The sequence below is a fragment of the Acomys minous genome, assembly GCF_964271855.1.
Source record: "Acomys minous genome assembly, chromosome: 15".
Classification (NCBI taxonomy): domain Eukaryota; kingdom Metazoa; phylum Chordata; class Mammalia; order Rodentia; family Muridae; genus Acomys; species Acomys minous.
The window spans coordinates 7,663,717-7,683,414 of NC_140497.1; the positions used below are offsets into that span (position 1 = coordinate 7,663,717).

Below are 19,698 nucleotides of genomic sequence, written 5' to 3' on the forward strand. Positions count from 1 at the left end.
GGCACTGGTGCAGCTCTGACCTCTGCGTTACTAATGAGCCGGCTGCGGGTCATGCTGCTTTTCCCAGATACACATAATCGGGCAAGGAGAAGTCTCCAGTGCTGGCAATCCCAGCCTTTATACACCCGAAGTTTATGGGATGGACTGGCAGATCCAGAGACTTATTCCCTGAGAGCCAAGGGCCTCTGAAACCTACAGCTCAAGTTACTCAAGTTGGAAGCGTAGAATCTTCTGGGCTTTAGCTATGAGCAGCCACAACATGTGGCAGCTCCGTAGCTTGCGGCAGCAGCAAGTGTCTGCTGGTGCTGTGGCTCTGCATGGGTGTCGGGTGCTGGGAACTTATGTGACTGTGGTAGCAGCTTTCAACCCTAGAGCTCCCCGGAGCTCTTCCGGTGACTGGTACCCAGTTTCTCTTCTCTGCCGCTTCATAGCCTTCTTCAGTCCTGGCTCTTCATCGTCTCTCAGCTTCTCCCTACTTCTGCTGTCTCTTGTCTCCACCACCTCTGTATGCTGGTGCTCTTGCCATACTCACTCTCCGGAACTCGTCGAAGTCCCTGTGGCTGCCACTGCTCTGCTGGTGCTTCTGTCGTTTCTTCATATTACTAGTCTGTTTTTTTTTTTAATGGAAAAAAATGGTGCGATCACTTGAGAGAAGCTTTTATTGGACAAGGCTTTCCCACCTTACTGAAAAAGTGAGCTAAATAGCTTGTTTCTATAGTCAGAAATGGGGCGCGCCAATCCCAGTCCTGCTGGGCCACTGGAGGAAATGCTTCCCCTGCACCCCTCAACGCCCCCATGTCCTGGGTGAAAATGGCAATAGAGTTTACCAAGACTGACGAGGGCAGAAAGCCTGGGGCAAGCGGTTAGAACTGGCCATGCCTTAGACCCTGCATTCTCGAACCACTGTTTTTGCTTTAAGAATAAGCAGCTGTGGCTGTACGGTGGCTTCCTGGAAGCACCTGAGGAGTGTGAAACCAGGAGGGCACCTCTGAGGATGGTTCGGTCAGATGCTAAAGAGGCATTTGGCTGACCAAGGCAGCTAGGACCTGAGGAGTCAGATTGGCCTTCCCCCAGCTTAAAACTTGGTCACTCACAGTAACAGTTCTCCAATAATACTTACCAGCGCTCTGCTCTTCAGGTCTATGATCTTGGGAGAAGTCAGGCCATCTTATCTGAGCCGTTTGGATTGAGTTGGGAGGCCCAGCCTAGTCTCTCAGGCTCTCCAGCCTGAGTCCTACAGTAGTGGTCTCTGCCTTCAGGGCTCAGGGTCTACCACACACCTTCTGGGATGAAGCAGATGGATTCTGAGGTGAAAGGCACAAACACACCTGTCTTACAGGTCACTTCCTGCCCTCAGTCAGGCCATGTGGATGTGGAAGTCAATAGTCCAGCAGTGGCGGGGCCTCTTATGTCTGTGCACTGTGCAGCCTAAGTCTTCGCTTTGTTCTGTGCAAATGCACAAAACTGCCCCCCTTGTGGTGCACATACAGCCACTATAAAGCACTCTCAGAACGGACCTCTTTTTCCTGGTGTGCACACACGCTTTTCTGTGTGCAGACATTAAACATAGGTATACATATTTGTATGCACAGAGGGTTCTCTTCGGTATATATGTTCAGGTGTGCACAAACGGCTGACACTTAAGGCATAAACATATATACAGCCAGATTATCTCCATGTACACAGGTGTGCGCAAACATGACCTCCTATGCATACATACAGGTATGCCATTCACCAGACTTTTCACCGTTGGCGGCGCATACACACACACACACACACACACACACACACACACACGCAGACACGTGGCCCTCTGCTCCCTGCGCATGCACCCAGATATGCAAACAGTTGGCCCTTGGCGTACACACACAGAAGCGCGCACACACGTGGTCAATCTCCATGCGCACATGTAGGCGCGCGCAGCGCTTTTCAATGCTGGCGGTCTCCAGCATCGTCCCGCCACCCGCGCACGCGCGCACAGGCCCCTCCCCTATCCCTGGGCGGGTAGCACCGGCCAGAGGCGCGGGAGATGAGCGGCTGGTGAAGGAGGAGGAGGAGGAGGAGAAGGGCGCCGAAGGCGCGAAAAGGCGCGCAGGCGCGCTGCGCGGAGCGGGCCCGCCGCCGCTCACGTCACCGCGCCGCGCGCACGTCACGCCGGCCCGACGCTCGGCCCAGGGTGAGCCCGCGTCCCGGCGCCGCTGGCTCAGGGCAGGGACCGCCAGGGCCGGACCTCCGGGCCGGCGCCCCCGCGCCCTCGTCGTCCGCCCCGCGCGCCCCGCCGGCCAGCCAGGTGTGGCGGGGGGCTCCGGCCGGTCGCGGCGGGAGGGCGCGGGCTGGGCGCGCGGCCCCGTTCCCGCCCCAGCCCGGTTCCCGCGTCCGGCCGCATCCCGCCTGCCGCCCAGCCCCAGCCCTGAGTCGGCCTCGACGCGGCGTGGCGTGGGCGGCGGGCAGGGGTCCTGGCCACCCTCCGGCCTTCTCCGCGCCAGTGCGCGGGGCTGGTGGCCGGGCCTAGTGACAGGTGGGGCGGGCGGGCGGCCGGGAGCCCACCTGTCAGAGTGGTCGACGGCACCTTGGGGTCTTGGGCAGCCCGAGGGCCTGCTCCGGTCCGGGCGGAGCCACGCAATGTCGTGTGCCCAAGTGGGGGGCCTTGTGCCTAGGTGGGGCCTGTGGTCAGGCGGGGCCCGCGTGCCCAGGTGGGATGAGCCCGATGGCTGCGCCTAGCTCTGCCAAGGGCCCGGGGTCTGGCCCCGCTGCCAGTGTGAGCTGCTGGTGCCCGCAGGGAGCATTTCCATTTGGAGAGGTGACTTAAAATCCCCGTGCGGGACCTGCCTGGCTAGCTCTGCTGTCGGGATTGTGCAAGAAAGGCCCCTGCCGCCTGGAGGCCTGCCTCGTGCTGGTGGGGAGAGGTTTCCTTTGAAATGCGGTGTGTGTTTAACTTCTTTTTTTCATTCTCACTCATTACTTGCCCCCTTCCTTTTTACCAGATAAGTTTGGTTTCTTCTGTGGAGGGTACGCAGTTAACAGTCTTGATTTCCTGGATCTGGTAACATGGCAAAAGATGTAAGTATGATGGCTGCATGCTGCAAACACGTTAGCATAGTGCTCCTTGCAGTTTTCTCCCTTTATTTGAAGGTGGCCGTACTGCATGGCAGTGGTTTACTCAGACATTTTACAAGCAGGCGCTAGGGTGGAGGTTGAGGGTTGGAGAGTCAGTAGGTGGGCGCCTCCCCTCTGCACAAATGCTCTTTGTCATCTGAAGCCTGACACATTATTTGTGGTTGGATGATGCTGTCTTGATTCCCCCCTTAATCTATGTAGATTGCTTAAATAAAAAAAAATTGAATACATCTCAGTTAAAACGAATGTGTGAAGGGGTGTTTGTTAGTGAGTGGGCTTCCACACAGGAGAGATGTCAACACGGACCTTACGCTGTACTTGTTTTATGTAGTATTGTAAGACCATTATTCAGCTTTGATGGGTTGAATACCAACTTCTTGTTTAGGCACCTTTTTTTGTGAGAAAGATGACATTTGGTGATTAATGAAATGCCGTGGAAATGCTGGTTGGTTTAGCTTCATATTTATCGTGAACCTACTGCATATTTTGAACAATTTTTTTGAAATAGGTATGGAGAAGTTAGGCTTTTAGGCTGCAGAATATAGTCTGTATCGTTGGCCATGTACATTTTTGCAATATCACTTTAATTCCCTCCAACACTAACTGTGCTCTTCTCAGTGTTTCTCCGTATTCACTGTCCTGTGAATATTAGGTTTCATGGATTTTTTGAGCAGCCTTGGAATTACAGACAGACATGCCGCGTCAGCTAGTGTGCCTAGGTGCTATGATGCTGTGTCTATGGTGTGCGTCCTGCCCTGACTGGAGACCCGAGGACTCAGCCGTGCTTAGGGACCCACATGGGTCAGATGGTCTCTCTCTTCCTGTCACCAAGCCCTGGGCCTGCTCTTGGGAGCCATGTCACCACACCCTGGGAGACCTTGTGCAGGTCCCCTGGAATCACAGCTATGCATGGTGTCGGCTTGTTCTTGCTATGTCCTGTTATTGTCTGCACCTGTATGTGTGCCTTCCCAGTGCATGCCCACAAAGTAACTGGACTTGGTAAACGGTTTGTAAACGGGGTAGTGGCCCCCATGCCTCTGTGAGACCACATGGCAGGATGCAGTTTCAGGAACATTGCATTTTCAGCAAGTCAGCGTGCTCAGAGTCCTGCCGTCTTACTACTGCATTATGCACTCCCTTTTCCATGTGCTGTGTCCCTGGGGAAGGGGGGGTGGTGTGCTGTGATGACAGGTGGCCAGGATCTCCTGTCAAGCTGGTTTGGGGTTATCAACTGTGGTGTAGCTAGGCCCGTGCTGTGACTGGGTAACGGTGCCGCAGCTGAGTCCCACCACATGGGGGCACAGGCCAGGAGTACCTAGGCAGAGGTGAAGTGGCCCTCCCTGTTTTCAGGCTAGAAGTGGAGATTACAGGCAGTCAAGGGTTAGGCCTGTCTGTAGCCAGTGATGTTTTTAAGTTAGAAAGGGACTTTTTAGCCTCTGCTGAAGGAAAATAAAGAGGCACCATTGAAGGTTTCTAAGGACTTGATGCTTCAGATGAAATCTAGCTCTAAGTTGGGCATGGTGGAGCACACCTTTAATCACAGCACTGGGGAGGCAGAGATGGATGGATCTCTGTAAGTTCAAGGTCAGCCTGGTCTACAGAGTGAGTTCTAGGACAGCCAGAGCTACACAGAGAAACTGTCTGAAAAAACAAATAGCAAAAAACCAAAAACTCTGTAAGTGTTGCCTGTAGATGTGGGGCTTCGAAGGCTGTGACGTCTGTGAGAAGGGCAAAAGCTCTCAGTTGTTATGGAAGAGAACCACAAGGGTAGAGAGAAGACAGTTCGGGGGTTTTCTGCCCCTGCTGATCCCCAGGCCGACCAGCAGGAGAGTCGGGCTCCCTGTGAAATGGGCTACAGGGCAGGGCACGGTGGAGATGCGAGAGCTGGCAAAGGGTTTCTTCCACAGAGGATAAGGAAGCTGATCTGGGTGGCTGTGGGAGTGGGCAGGAGGCTGAGGAGCCATGGTGGGAGGCTGGAGAGTGCCTGCAGTGCTCCCTGTGGCGCTGTACAGCATTCATGTGGGGAGCGTGTGGAGGGTGAGCTGTGGTGACCCTGCTGTGGGGCTGGAGAGGCCTGGTGTGCTGTGGTTGTGCCTTAGAACATGAATGTTTTCTCCCAAGGTTAAGGCTGACACTTACACTTGCTGCCTGCAGAGTGGTGCCATCTTACTGGGCAGATGGTATTCTTGGACTTGTCAGTCATCAGAAAAGTTCACCCCCCCCCCCATAGATGAGCCCAGAGGAGTGTGTCCTAGGTGATTCGCTCCTATTGGCAATGAGCTGTCAAGTCCATCCCTTGTCACCTTGACAACAGACACATCATATTGAGTCTTAACATTCCGTCCTTGGTCCTCAGAGGCTGAGTCCCGTAAGTTTTCTTGTGATCTCCACACATCCTCTGCAGTGCCCTCAGTTATAAGTCAGTCAGTGTGATAAGAAAGGGGGGCTGGAGCCAGACAAGGTAGTGCACACCTTTAATTCCAGCACTTGGGAGGCAGAGGCAGACAAATCTCTGAGTTCGAGGCCAGCCTGGTCTACAAAGTGAGTCCAGAACAGCCAGGGTGGTTACACAGAGAAACCCTGTCTTGAAAAACAAAAATAAATAAATAAATAAATAAATAAATAAATGAAGAAGATAACAAAACAAAGGTGGGGCTGGAAAGATGGCTCAGTGATTAAGACATGAATTGCTCTTTCAGAGGATCTGATTCCCAGAGTCTACATCAAGTGTCTCTGCTCAGACTGAAACTCCAGCTCAAGGGACAATCTGACACCGCTGGCCTCTCTGGGCATCTGCACTCTTGTGCAGATATACACACATGTGTATGCATGCACACAGAGTCTTAAAACATTTTTTTTAGGGCTCAGATCCAGTCTTCCAAGACTCAGTTGCAATGACTGGCCCAGTGCAGGGCAGGCACCAAACCATGCCGTGTCTGTTATCTTGGGTGTGTGATGGAATCCTCTGGGCGGTAGCAGACTGGGGTAGGTAGCCATGCCTCTCTTGTACCGTCCCCTGTAGCACGTGAGGCCTCTTAGGCCTGCTCCATCTTGTGCTTGCAAGTTCTTAGGCAGATGGATGGTGTTTGGTCTGGTCCTGATGTAGTCTGTATCTTGAGGTCTCCGTTGCAACGTAGGCCTTAGCTTCCAGCTTCATACAGTGGCCTGTCAGCCTCTGCAAAACTCCAGTCTTGCCTTCTCTTATATTTTGCATTCCTGCAAAAACTGTCCTGAGGACAGTGCCAAGTCCTGGCAGCTTGAGATTGATGGCCCTTTTCACTATGGCTGTAGTGGCCTCCTGCGTCTTTCAGCTAAACTTGGGAAATCCTTCCCTAAGTGGTTGTTTTCATTTGGTGGCATTCTCAGTTCACGCTCTTTCTTTTTGTTTTTTCATTTTTTCTGAAACAGGGCCTCTCTGTGTTAGCCTTGGCTGTCCTGGACTCCCTTTGTAGACCAGGCTGGCCTCGAACTCACAGCAATCCACCTGCCTCTGCCTCCCGAGTGCTAGGATTAAAGACGTGCGCCACCACGCCCGGCTCGTTCACGCTCTTTCACAGTGACTTTTCATTTTCTTTAAAAAACAAAACTGTTGTATGGTTATGTGCGCGTGCGCACGTGTGTGTGTGTGTGTGTGTCGTTTGTATAGATGGCAGGACAAATTTGTGGAATTGTTTCTCTGGGGACGGAGCCTTGCTTGCCATGCTTGCTTTTACCTGCTAAGCCATCTTGCCATTGGAATTGGCATTTTTACCAGTTGGACCACCCCTTTCTGTCAGTGAGCCTTGCCCTAAGGATGCTTTTCTTACTGCCTCAGTGCAAAGTGTGAGATTTCCCCTCCGTTATAAATGCTTTGTCTGCAGCTTTAAACACGTGCGTGCTCCTTTTTCATTGTGTCCCTTCCCGTCATCTGACTAAGAGCAGTAAGCAGTGACCATGCCACAGCCTGGATGCCACGCTGTCTTGAAATCTCCACCAGACAGACAACGTAGCCTATTGCTTTTAAATTTAGCCCTGCTCAGGTTTTAAGGGCGTGGGCAGAATACAGCCAGATTACTTGCCAGAGTGTAACACAAGTGGCCTCTATCCCAGTTCCCCTCTGACGCCTCATGAGCCTGGCCTTCAGTGTCCACATCTCTATTGTCATTCTGGTCTTTTCGAATGTTTTATCAGAATGGCCCAGTAAGTTTTGCTTAGATCATTCCAGGGCTTCTGTGTATCACAGGCCTGCAAATTATCACAGCAGTGCCCTATTTCTCAGAACCCGTTTTCTACATCAGTTATTTTCTCACCGTTGTGACAAAAGCGACTTCAGCAAAGGTCTCTCTTGGCCTGTAGTTTGAAGGCACCATCATGGTGGTGAAGATGTGCTAGAGGCAGCTCAGGTGGCTGGTCGGCCATGTGTCCACGATCAGAAAGAGATGAATGCAAGTATCAGCTGCTTGCTCTCTTGACTGGTCTTTATTTAGCGTGAGACCCTAGTCCGTAGACAGCGCTGTTCATGGGTAGGTCCTTGAGAGCAATCTCTTGAAGACACTCGCGCAGACTCCCAGAGGAGCGCTTCCGGCATTCCAAGTCAGCCAACCCGCGTGGAAATCTCATTGGTCTCGTTTTCAGCAACTGTCATACTATGGTTTTTGTCATTTTAGTGGTTGTGTATTTGACATGTAGAATTTTAGACAGTTACTACTGCACAGGTGAGTTCATGTAGGAAATAAGCTTGACTATATTTTAGAGCAGTGATACTTGCCAGGGCCTCTGTCCATGGACTGGACGCTGCGTTTTGGAGAGCAAGTCCACTTGCTTCATCTAGCTCAGATTCTGTGAATGCATAGAGAACAAAAAGACACTTGGACGTTGCAGTCTACTAGGTTTCAAGTGTTCCAGGCTCCTTATATGGAGAGAGCTGGTCTTGGGCTGCAGCACCTCAGCCCCGAGTGCAGTTTGTTCAGGAGGGCCTGCTGGCATCAGCTTCCTGGAAGGGGAGGCTGGAGCCCAGAGGTGGACGCGCACCTGGCCTCTTGCTGTGAACATGCACATTGCTGGCTTCTGTGGCTTCCAGGATCCGGCTTCTGAAATGGCTACAAAGCCATGTCACCCTGAGGATGAGTCCTCTAGGGCTGATTGTGATGAGTATGCATGCCTGTCAGGTTTGTTCTAGAAAGACGGTGTCAGGCCACCACGTATGTGTCTTCAGGCTGTCTAAAGTTTACTTTGCCACTCCAGCGTAGACTTCAGCAACCAGACTTCAAAAGCTGTAAAACTTGCTTAACCTGATTCATGAAATAATAAATTGCATTTTGTTGTAAAAAAATTCAGAAATGAGCTGTGCATGGTGCAGATATCTTAAATTCTAGCGCTTAGAAAACATAGGCAGGCAGATCTCTTGAATTCAAGGCCAGCCTGTTCTACGTAGGGAGTTCCAGGTCAGCTACACAGAGGGACTCTTGTCTCAAAAAAAAAGAAAGAAAGAAAGAAAAAGAAAAGAAACGAAAAGTTCCCTTATTTCCCCTTTTGATCTTCACTCCCCCCCCCCACTTTTTCATCTATTTATAAATTAAACATATTTTGAATTTAAAACATTTTTTTAAAAAATTGTGGTGGAAAACTGGGCATGGTAGCACACGCCTTTAATTCTGGCACTCAGGAGGCAGAGGCAGGCAGATCTTTTCAAGTATGAGGCCAGCCTGGTCTACAAAGCGAATCCAGGACACCCAAGGGTACACAGAGAAGCTCTGTTTGGGAAAAGAAAAGAAAATTTGTGTGTGTCTCTGCCTGCTTGCATGCGCATATTCGTGTCATACATGTGGTCACACGGCAACTTTCAGAACTTCTCTGTCCAGCCATGTGAGTCCTTTGAACTCTGGCCACTAGGCTTGGTGACACATGCTTTTACCCATGGAGCCATCTCAGCAGCCCTATACTTTGAATTTTAATATCAAAAACATTATTTGTAGGAAGTGGCTTTTGTTTTGTTTGCTTGTTTTCTTTTTATAGTACTGGAGATTGAGCCTAGTGCTAGTCTTCTGATCAAATTTGTCACTGAGCAACATGGCCAGCCCTCTTTGTTTGTACTTTCGCTTGAGACATAGTCTTAAGTGAGTTAACCTTCCGGTCCTTGAATTCATTCTGAAGTCTGTGTGGCCTTAACCTCACGAGCCTTCTGAGTACTGGGATCACACACCTTTGTCACAGTGCCTGGCTGCAGGCCTTCTTTAGTGTGACCATCATGATTTTCTGAGGCTGGAACTGGAGAGATGGCTTTGTGGTTAAGATCACTTGTGGAGGACCTGGCTTTGAGTCTCAGCACCCACATGGTGGCTCACAGCCACCTGTAACTCCAGTTCCAGGGGATCTGACACCCACTTCTGACCTCCAAGGGTACTAGGCATGTATGTGCTGCACATACATATAAGCATGCAAAGCATGCACACACATAAAAATAAATAAGTCTTTTTCTTTTTTGAGACAAGGTCTCCCTATGTAGGCTGTCCTAGAACTTGCTATGTAGATCAGGCTGACCTTGAACTCAGATCCCCCTTCCTTTGCCTCCCAGATGCTGGGATTAAAGGTATACACTGCTACACCCAGTACAAAAATTATTTTTTTTAAGGTTCTCTATATCCCAGGTTCCCTCTGGTGGTTGCATATGATACAGTGTGGTAGCTTATCAAACCACTTTAGCTGCTGGACCACTTCTGAGTCTTGCAGGCCTTATTTGTAGACTCTGTCATTTGTTTTGCCTTTTAGGAAAACCAGAGATTTGAAGCCCTAGGTTCAACCCCGAGTGTGCCTGCATGCATGTGTGTGTCAGTTTTTGTTTCATTTGTTTTGCAGGTGTTGGGTTTTGAAACCAGGGCCTTGTACATGCTGAACATGTGTTGTAGCTGCAAATGCTCTCTCAGCTCCTGGGATTTAGATTACGGTATCTTAGGCTGCCTCTGTGCCTTTAACCCACATGGTCCTGTGCATGGAAGAAGACAAAAAGTGAGAGAGTGGGAGTTATCCTTCAGCCTCTGCCTGTGTCCTGGTGGCTGAGTTTGGGGCCAGCTTTCACGTTAGGCCTGCCTCTGCGCTGGTATACTTTTGATCAGTCCAGTTGAAGATGACGGTTGCTTCAGAGCATCTTCCAACAGCCTCGCTGTCCCTGCCTCAGGCCCTTGTGTGAGGCAGTGTGGCCTAGAGGACAGACACCTGCCTTAGCAGCTCGTAGGTAGCCCGAGCCTTGCTGCTCCTAGGTTTGTGGTGCCTGAGTATTCCTCCATACACATTCACAGCCACCTAGCAAGGCAAGCGCAGGCTGAGAGCTTGAGTTCTACGTCTCAGTGCTGTTCAGTTAATTTGGGGGTTACTGTTTGAGAATGCAGTGCATGCCTGGTTTAGGAAAGTAGCAGGTAGCAAGGTTGCTGCTATGGTTGGTCAAGAAAGTGAAGTTCTGTGCTGTGGGGCAGCCGCTTCCTGCTCGTGAAGCATCCCCCTGTCCTAACTTCCTGTGGTAATTGCTGTATCCTAACTATCCGCCATTGTGCTCCGTTCTCCCTTTCCAAAGCTGCCCTGAGACACCAGGAAGTGGGGCATAGAACGCCTGGACAGTTGGCTCCCTGGCAGCTCTCCCAGGTGGTTGTCCATTTGGGTCTGTTGTGTAATAGTTTCATTTGGTGTCTTCTAGCAGGAGTTATGTGCCTGCAGGGACTTGTGTGGATTTGGGGCTGCAGCAGATTCTGTGGCCTGTTCTCTAGGAAGACCAAATCTATAGCCACACCTCCTTGAATGCGCATAATCTTATGGAGAAGGGTTGAGGCTGGGAGAGGCCCGAACCCAGCTATGCATGGAACAGCAGACTTGAAGGTCATTCTGGGTTTGGTGGACCTATAGGAGGAAGAAGATGTCGACACTGTGATTCTGTAGGTGAGCACTTGCAGTGCCAGAGGGGGCCATGTCCTGCCAGAGAAGCTGACCAGGTGACAACTAGCTGATACGGCTGGTGGATGACTCGAATATTATTAAGATGCAGACTTCCCACAGTCTGCAGAAGGGAGAGGAAGGGCTGGCTTTTCAGAAGCAGGAGACCACATGAGTTCTGAACGAGGTTAAGATTATGTGCCCTGTAACTAGACTTACAGAGAGTTGCGACCCACCGTGTGAGTGCTAGGAGCCAGTGTGGGTCCTCTGCAAGAGTAGCAAGCGCTCCCGATCTCAGCCATCTCTCCAGCCCTTCCATGGGCACACGTGGCAGCCCTCAGAGGAGTGTTCAGATATGCCCTTGTGTGACACACTTTGACCTCGTTTTTGAGATAGGGTCTTGGTATGTAGGCCTTGAGTTCAGGATCCACCTGTCTTAGCCTCCCTGATGCTCAGATTACCGAGTGTCTCTATCTGTGTGTGTGTGTCTGTGTCACACCTGTATAGAGGCCAGTGGTTGACATTGGTATTTTCTCCTTTCGCTCTGTACCTTATTTTTATTTTTTGTTTTTTCTCAAGACAGATTCTCACTATGTAGCCCTGGAACTTACTATGCAAAGTAGACTAGCCTTGAACTCACAGAGATCAAAACTGTCTCTGCGTCTTTGGTGCTGGCGTTAAAGGCCTGTGAGACCAGGCCTGGCTTACCACTTTATGAGACAGGGTCTTTCACTTTACCAAGTTTACTGACTGGCTATAGACTTGGCTAGCCATTAAGCCCCAAGTGTCTTCCTGTCTCTGCTTCTCATAGCTAGGATTACAGAGACATGCCTGGCTTTTTATGTGGGTTCTGGGAATTCAAACTCAAGTTGTCAGGCTTGCATGGCAAACATTTTACCCAGTGAGACATCTCCCCAGGTTTGTGAGAACTATTTGGTCACCCAAACATGTCATCATTTACCTCTTTTCTCTCTTTTTTTTTTTTCTTGTGGCTATAATATACATGACTTTCTTCCCTCCAAATACTAATTATGGAACCCAGGGCCTCACACACAGTAGATAACACTCTACCGTTGAGCTATACCACAGTCCCATGAACAGCTTTCAGTGTCTCACAAGGTCCGCTGTATATTGACTGGTGTCTGTCCCTTTGGATGTTTAATTTGGGTGGGCCGTAGCACAGATGGCCACTCCTGCAGTAGGTCTAGCTTCTTGGCAGGTGTGTCTACATAGTTAACTCTATGTTGGCCATACTGTGGTTTCAGTTTGACTCGTGATGGCTGAGATGTGAGCACCCATCCTTTGCTGCAGGCCTCCAGGTTGGCCTTGTCGGTGCCTACTTGCGTGTCCTTTCTGTGAAGGGCAGTTGGAGTGGTTATTGTCTGACATGGTCCTGGATCAGAGCTGTCTTTCTTCATTTTCCCCCCTTGAGATCATCTCTTTTATGTAGCCCAGGCTGGCCTCGAACTCCTGACCTCAAATCATGTTAACCACTTCTGGAATAGCTAGGAGACTAGGTGTTTGCCACTTGTGCCTGGCTTCTATATATTTTTTAATGGTTCTTTTTGTGGTGCTGGGAATTGAAGTGGAGCTTTTGTATGAGTTGACCAAGCATTTACATGCTTTCTCCTCCTCCCTCCCCCATCCCCCGAGACAGGGGTTTTTTCTCTTGATAGTCCAGGATAGCCTTGGCTGGTCCTGGACTCACTTTGTAGACCAGGCTAGCCTCCAATTTAGAGTAATCTGCCTGCTTCTGCTTCCTGAGTGCTGAGATTTAAGGCATGCGTCACCATGTCTGGCCGAGAAAATTTTATTTCATCAGTTTCTTGCCATTTTTAAATACTGTTTCTGCCTTTCACCCCTGGAATCAGATGGTGTTTGTTAGACACTTTCGTAGAGGGTTTCACGCTCCCCACAGCTGGCCATGATCCCTGCGGCAGAGCCTTGTGTCCTAGGGTCTTGGTTTTCAGGTGTCTGCAGAGTCTAGTCTGGGGAGCCCTAACTCAGGACATGGTCTTTGAGGCTTTGGGGCCTCAGTTGTGTTTGGGGAACCCCTCCTTGGTTCCCTTGCTGTTGATCTCAGCGTGTGGATTTGATGCTCTTCAGCAGCTGCCTTGTCCTCATTCTTTTGTGGCAGATTGGCCTCACTCACCCCTGCACTCCCTTGCTGTTCCCCACAGGGAGGGAGCACATTTATGATGCTTGTTAGATGAGCTTGGAATCCAGTGCAGATACGGTGGCCTTGGTGTTAATAATGGCTGCGGCCTGCTGCTCTGGCATAGCCCTGATGAAGACCTAGATGGCTTTGAAGGCTGGGCACGGTGATTCCCAGAATCTACAGCATTCCTTCGTGGGGTTCTGTTCCTCCAACTGGAGGATGGACACCCTAAGTTCTTTCAAAGGCATTGGATCAGGCAACTTCTCAGAATGAAGGAAATAGCACAGACAGGTGGGCAGCCAGGCACATGGATGCAGTAACTCAGAACTCTCCTCTGCCAAATCTGGTGGTCAGAAGCCAGTCGCGAGGTCAACCCATGTGCAGGCACAGATGGCCTCCAGAGGTGACAGTGGCTCCCAGGTGGCTGGCTTCCCAGCAAGGGACTGTACTCAGGTGCCTTGGGGTCACACAGTTCCAGCTATCCAGGCCTGTTGTGCAGCATCTAGGGGTCAGGAGAATGCTCGAGCATGGTTTCCGGACTTATACTATTGGGTGCTGTTGGAGAGTATAACTTTCAGGTTAACAGTGCATGAAGAGGAGGGTTATGGGATGTTCCCTGAGGGGAATGACGACCACCAGTGCGTGTTCCCAGCTGCTGGTGTCTAGGTGCTCTGGGTGGAAGCTGCTCCTGAGCAGCACCATCTGCCAGAGCTGAGAGTGTAGCTCTTTGTACACTTGGGGAAAAGCTGCCTGACCGCCACTACAGTCATGTTGGGACACATGACCGTGCCGGAAGGTGGTGGCCATAACCTCTACTGGGAGTGATTAGCATGTAGCCAGCAGGCCCACCCTTGCTGGGCACTCGAGAGGTATGTGTGCAAATCCTGCCATGCACATTACAACTCTTTGAAAGCTGTGGGACGCCACATGGCCTAGTGCCTGGATGGAAGGGGCTAGTGTTTGCACGTCTGTCTGTCTTGACATCTGAGGAGAGATAACCTGTCAGCTGCCTAACAAGTGAGTGGAGTTCCCAGGAGAACCTAGTGTGCTGTTGTAGGCCTATTGGTTGACAGGCGGTGTTGCTGGCTGTTTGACAGGCATCCTCAGAGCTGGCCTCTTGACCCCTTAGGCCACCAACTCATTTTGGGCTGCTGCTAAGAATGTATTTATGACCCCATGTGTGCCTTTTAACACCTGCATGTCTGCCTGTCTCAGCATGTGTTTCCTAAGGAGACTGTTAGTTTCATGGTTATTGCAGAAGAGATTTAATTCTTTACTCTTGTCCTGGGTTTCAGCTGCTGAAACAGGAAACAGATAATAATACTTTTCCTAGTGGTGTTTGTTTTGTTTTTCAAGACAGAGTTTCTCTGTAGCTCTGGCTGTCCTGATTCTCTTTGTAGACCAGGCTGCCCTTGAACTCTCAGAGATCTGCCTGTTTCTGCCTGGCTGGGATTAAAGGCATGAGACACCACACCCAGTTTTTCCTAGTTTTTATGAGGGCGTGTGTTTGTGACCTCTTGACTCTATGCACTTATGATGAAAATAAGAGAACACAGGACAAGTGGGAGGCTTAGGAAACACCAGGACAGGGAAGCTCCGAAATGATGCCTCAGCACAGAATTCCAATGGAAAGTAAGTCTCACTATCTGGCCTTCACGGTAGGCATGCTGCCTTGTGCGGCCCAGCCTCACAGCAAACAGTGCTCCTGGCTAGAGGTCAGTGTTGAGGCTGTCAGGCACTGCCCACACCCACCAGTCTTGCAGAGAGAGAGAGAGATGGGCAGTGGGAAAATAAGCCAGTTGTAAACTGGGAAGTACTTGGAGAAGGGTCAGGCAAGTGGGTCCCCTGGGATTGTGCCTGCAGGGAGCCACCTTGACTGAGCCCTAGGGTGCAGCTGAAAGGGAACAGGAGTATGGGGTATCTGTTCTGCTTAAGAATTGGCCTTTGGTCTGCATCTGATGTGCACAGCTGCAGGGCTATGATTGTGGTCACTGCCTTTTTAAAGGGATGGTGATGACCACCCTGGGCTGTCATTGAGGCTGTACTGTCATGTTTGAGAAAGTTGGCCATTGGCAAGTCCCATCAAGATTAGCCTAATGAGCAGACTAGCATGCAAGTCTCTGGCGAGTTGACTGTCCATCACCATCCTCTGGAAGGGGGAAGTGGTGATCATCATCATGGTCATTGAGGTCATTGTCATCCAGCCCTGTCTGGAGCAGGCTAGAGAGACCAATGTCAGTCTCCCTGGGAGTTGGCTCTTCAGCTTAAAGATACTGCAGAAGAGAAAGTCTAGTGCAGTTAGTCTGATGCCTAGTGTTCTAATGGAAGGTGGGCAGAGGGTGGGGGTGTTGCTGGGGACCTTGTGAGCCATGTGACGACTCATCAGTTGCCACCCTTGGATATGCTGCTGTTATAATTACCACTGGCCAGCTGGGCCTTTATAGTTTTGGGTGGAGCTGGTGTGACCCTGGAAGTAGTGTGACCTCTAGAGTAGATGGTTGGTGCCCGCCTGTGGGTGACACTGCTGTCAGTGCTCCACTGTGGCTTAGCTGGGGTGGGAGTGGGGGGCTGCTGCAGGTCTTTTCCATGCCACCCTCCCCTCCAGAGGGGGGAATGACAAACAAAGAAGGGTGTGGCTCACAGAGCAGGGACTCCTGCTGCTGTGCTGCTGTGTGGCAGTCACAGTTCAGGAGATGGAGTTGAATCTGCATCAGTGGTTCTCTGTTCCAGAGAAGGCTAAGGATGTTTTCTGCTCTCTGGGTTTTTTGTTGTTGTCTGACCATTGGTTCATCCGTCTGCTTCCACCAACCTTTGTAATCACCTCCAGGGAGGGTAGGTGCGGCTGGACTGTGTGCACGTGTGAATAGATCTGCATTCTGGCCATAGAATCCCAGAGTTGTGGTGGTAATGACCTCCTTGTGTGACATAGATGAGTTCAGGTCCTTTGAGAGATGCTCAGTGGTGGCCACTGTCAGTCACCTGGTGCTGTGTGACAAGCACCCTCAGAACTGAGTGGCTTAAGGTAACAGTGCATATACATCTATGATCCTTTGCCTCTGTGGGCCAGGACTGTGAGGTGAGTGAGTGCTGTGACTAGTCTGTCTTGGAGTTGAATGCTGTACGGATTTGGAGCTGTCTGAAGTCTCACCTACCTCTGTGACAGGAATCTCCCCTGCCTACCACAGGCTATTCAAGCACTCTTGTGACCAGGCTGCCAGCTTCTCAAGAGAGAACCAAGAGGCAGAGACCGTGCTGACTGCAAAGGTTGTGCTAGCATTTCAGCTCCTTATGCTATAGAGTTCAGCTCAGTCAGCCTGGAGGAGGGAGGCCTGTGTCTCAGTCTATTTGAGCTGCTGTAATAAAGATGGAATGAAATCTACTTGCAAGTTAAAGATCAAAGGCAGGCTTGGTATTTTGCAATGGCTTATGGCTAGTCTTTTTTAAAAAGTAGATTGAAGGTGGATTTAGTAAGGAAAAATGAGAAAGAGAGGGGCTTCAAGGGAATAAAATTCTTCTGGTTTCTTTGTGCTGTGTCCCCACACGGTGAAAGGGCAGCAGCTCTCTAGGGTTCCTCTTATAGGGCTCCTAATCTTATCACAAAGGCTCTATCCCTCAGCCTCATGGCTTCCTAAACGTCCTATTTTCTCTACTTGAAGGAAGCTTTCAACATGTGAATGTGCGAGGCAGACATTAGACTGGAGCAGAGCCTTCCAGGAGGTTGTCTGCTATTGCACTGTAGTCTTGGGTACTGACGGAGGGTAGCAAGCTTTCTGGCATGTTCAGGTCTCTGCAAGAAGACTGCTGGCCTCCCATGTCAGCTAGACAGAGACTGCGCTGCCTGTCTTCAGATGCCTTTGAGGGGAGCTCCCAGAGGTTTTGTTTTCTAGTTTCCTTTATGGAAAGGAGAGTTTGTGTTTTCTTTTTGTGTTAACACTCGTGTGTTAAGAAACAGTGGCCTCTGCCCATGAGGCTGGGACAAGCTGGGGTGGGCTTTGGTGGCCCCAGGAGCCTTCTGCTGGGCCTTTTGGGTCAGATTTTATCTGCTGATCTCAGACCTCTACTTGAAAGAGGGCTGAGGTAAAGCCCTGTATTTACTGCTAGCTCTGGACAGCAGATCTGTCTGAAGCATTGTCATGAAATCATGCCTAAAAGCTGTGGCTCTCGGCTGACAGCAGTTTTGCAATCTAGAGATAATTTTGTTTGTCATACTGGGGGTTCCAACTGGTGTATAATGAGAAGCGGTCAGGGGTGTTGCTGAGCACACTGCAGTGAGGACTGACCCTCCCGGGGCTACCCAGGGGCCCTGTGGGGTACAGGGGTGTTGCTGAGCACACTGCAGTGAGGACTGACCCTCCCGGGGCTACCCAAGGGCCCTGTGGGGTACAGGGGTGTTGCTGAGCACACTGCAGTGAGGACTGACCCTCCCGGGGCTACCCAGGGGCCCTGTGGGGTACAGGGGTGTTGCTGAGCACACTGCAGTGAGGACTGACCCTCCCGGGGCTACCCAGGGGCCCTGTGGGGTACAGGGGTGTTGCTGAGCACACTGCAGTGAGGACTGACCCTCCCGGGGCTACCCAAGGGGCCCTGTGGGGTGCAGGGGTGTTGCTGAGCACACTGCAGTGAGGACTGACCCTCCCGGGGCTACCCAGGGGCCCTGTGGGGTACAGGGGTGTTGCTGAGCACACTGCAGTGAGGACTGACCCTCCCGGGGCTACCCAGGGGCCCTGTGGGGTACAGGGGTGTTGCTGAGCACACTGCAGTGAGGACTGACCCTCCCGGGGCTACCCAGGGGCCCTGTGGGGTACAGGGGTGCATCAAGGGGCCAGCCGGTTCCCAAGTCAGCTTTCTGAACAAAGTGACAAACACTAGGGCATCAACAAGGGACTTAGTGGGATTTGAGGGAATACAATTAATTATTTGTTTGCAGCCATGGCTGGAGTGGGAGGTGACAGACCTTTGTGCCTTCACGTGTTTCTCTTTTCTTTGTCTTGGTCCATTGCTTCCTCATTCACTATGGTTGAGCTTGATGCCACCAAATTGAGATTTGTGGAGAATGTCTGCCTGTGACCCTGCGAGGGTCCTGCTGGCCATTCCTGGCCACTGAGCTCTGTAAGGCCTGCTACAAGGAGCAAGGGCTGCGTGGAAGGGAGGGATGCTGTTGGGGCCGGCCGGGCGGACATCTCGCCTCCACAGATGACATGGATTCACGGCTGAGTGTGACTTGAGAGACAGGAGGGGCATAGCTGAGGAAGTTCCTAGGTGGCCTGTCCATGCCAGCAGCATTTTCCTCAGGGAGGTGATTTGGACTGTGGTGGTTGTCAGACTTCCGTGAGTGGTAATACAGTGAAACAGACATGGCTCTGTGCGAGAGCCCCACACTGGGTTGTGTTCCTGGGTAGTGGACTTGATTTCCATGGGGCACACTTTTACTGCTGCCGCTCTTCTAGGCCTGCCCCAGGGTGTGCTCTGCCCTGTGCTGTTTTGGTGGTCAGGAAGGACACTGGCAAAGAAGTAGCATGCTGACTTCAGGGAGCAGCTCCCCTGTGGAACCCACAAGCGATGTGGGGCAAACCGGGCGGCATAGTGAGTAGGTGCCAGAGAATGACAAGGGGTAATGCCAGCCGCCTGCTTTTCTAGCATGAGGGTGAGTCTGTCCTCCATGGCCTGTGAGGGCAGACAGGAGCAGTGGTGTAGTGTGGCTGCGCTAGGAGCCCCGCCCTCCTTGGCCCATGGAGCTGAGGGAGCCAGGGAAAGAAGTAGTGCTCTGAGCTGTAATTGCTAAAACTGGGACTCAGGATCCCTAGACCTGTTCCAAATCTCCAGGCCTGAGATTTCTACCTGGCCTGACCAGGTATTGAGTAAACCTTATTCACTGGCCCTGGAGGCTTGGCCTTTGCCTCACTGGCCTCCTGGCCTGGCCCACCTGGTGTTAGCCCCAAGCCTTCCTCTGTTTAGCCAGCCTGATGTGGTCAGCTTTGGCTTTCGGCTTCCGGCTTCAGAACTTCTTGATCTTAGCACATCATTTCCTTGGAGTTTCCTGTTGGGCTGTACTCAGCAGTCTTACCCGTCTGAGAGCCCTCCCCCCTCAGCCTTAACAGCCTGGTTTACCTACCTAGCTGTACCCACCTAGCCTTCCCTTCTGGCCTCCCTGACCTGCCCCTGACCTCTGTGGCCTCAACCTCTTAGACTTTTTCCCTGTTTTATTCATTGACTTTAATGATCTTAGCTTGCCCACTGGGCCTTTCTTTCCTGGCTCTTCCCTTGTGGGTGTACAGGCAAGGCTTCATTCTCCTGGCATGGCCAGCCCGGAGATCTCACCCATCCTGCAGTAACTTCTTCACTCCTTCCTTTTGCCCAGAGCGAGTTAGGGGCACCGGTCCTACCCGCTGTGTCTAATCTCTCAGCCTCACTCTCTGGCCTTCCCGTCCTGGCCCTCCTACCTAGGGTGGTTTTCTGTTTGCTTACTCATTTTGGTGGTGCTGTCGTTGGAGCCTGGGACCTTGAGCCTGGCAGAAGCAACTCCT

At 51.4% G+C, this 19,698-nt stretch overlaps 1 protein-coding gene across 4 annotated transcripts in view; it reads left to right on the top strand.

Annotated features, from left to right (window-relative positions):
* Positions 1 to 2,053: 2,053 nt before the first annotated feature.
* Positions 2,054 to 19,698, top strand: part of TFDP1 (transcription factor Dp-1) — a 42,601-nt gene continuing 24,956 nt past the window's right edge. Inside the window, exons 1-2 of one of the 4 annotated variants that reach the window (XM_084758858.1) lie at positions 2,054 to 2,176; positions 2,985 to 3,060. In XM_084758858.1, coding sequence (XP_084614984.1) covers positions 3,049 to 3,060 — 12 coding nt within the window. In that variant the 5' untranslated portion in view covers positions 2,054 to 2,176; positions 2,985 to 3,048. Of the gene's footprint in view, positions 2,291 to 2,367; positions 2,519 to 2,571; positions 2,897 to 2,984; positions 3,061 to 19,698 lie in introns of those variants that run through there. The other 3 variants (XM_084758857.1, XM_084758860.1, XM_084758859.1) reach the window with 3 other exon arrangements.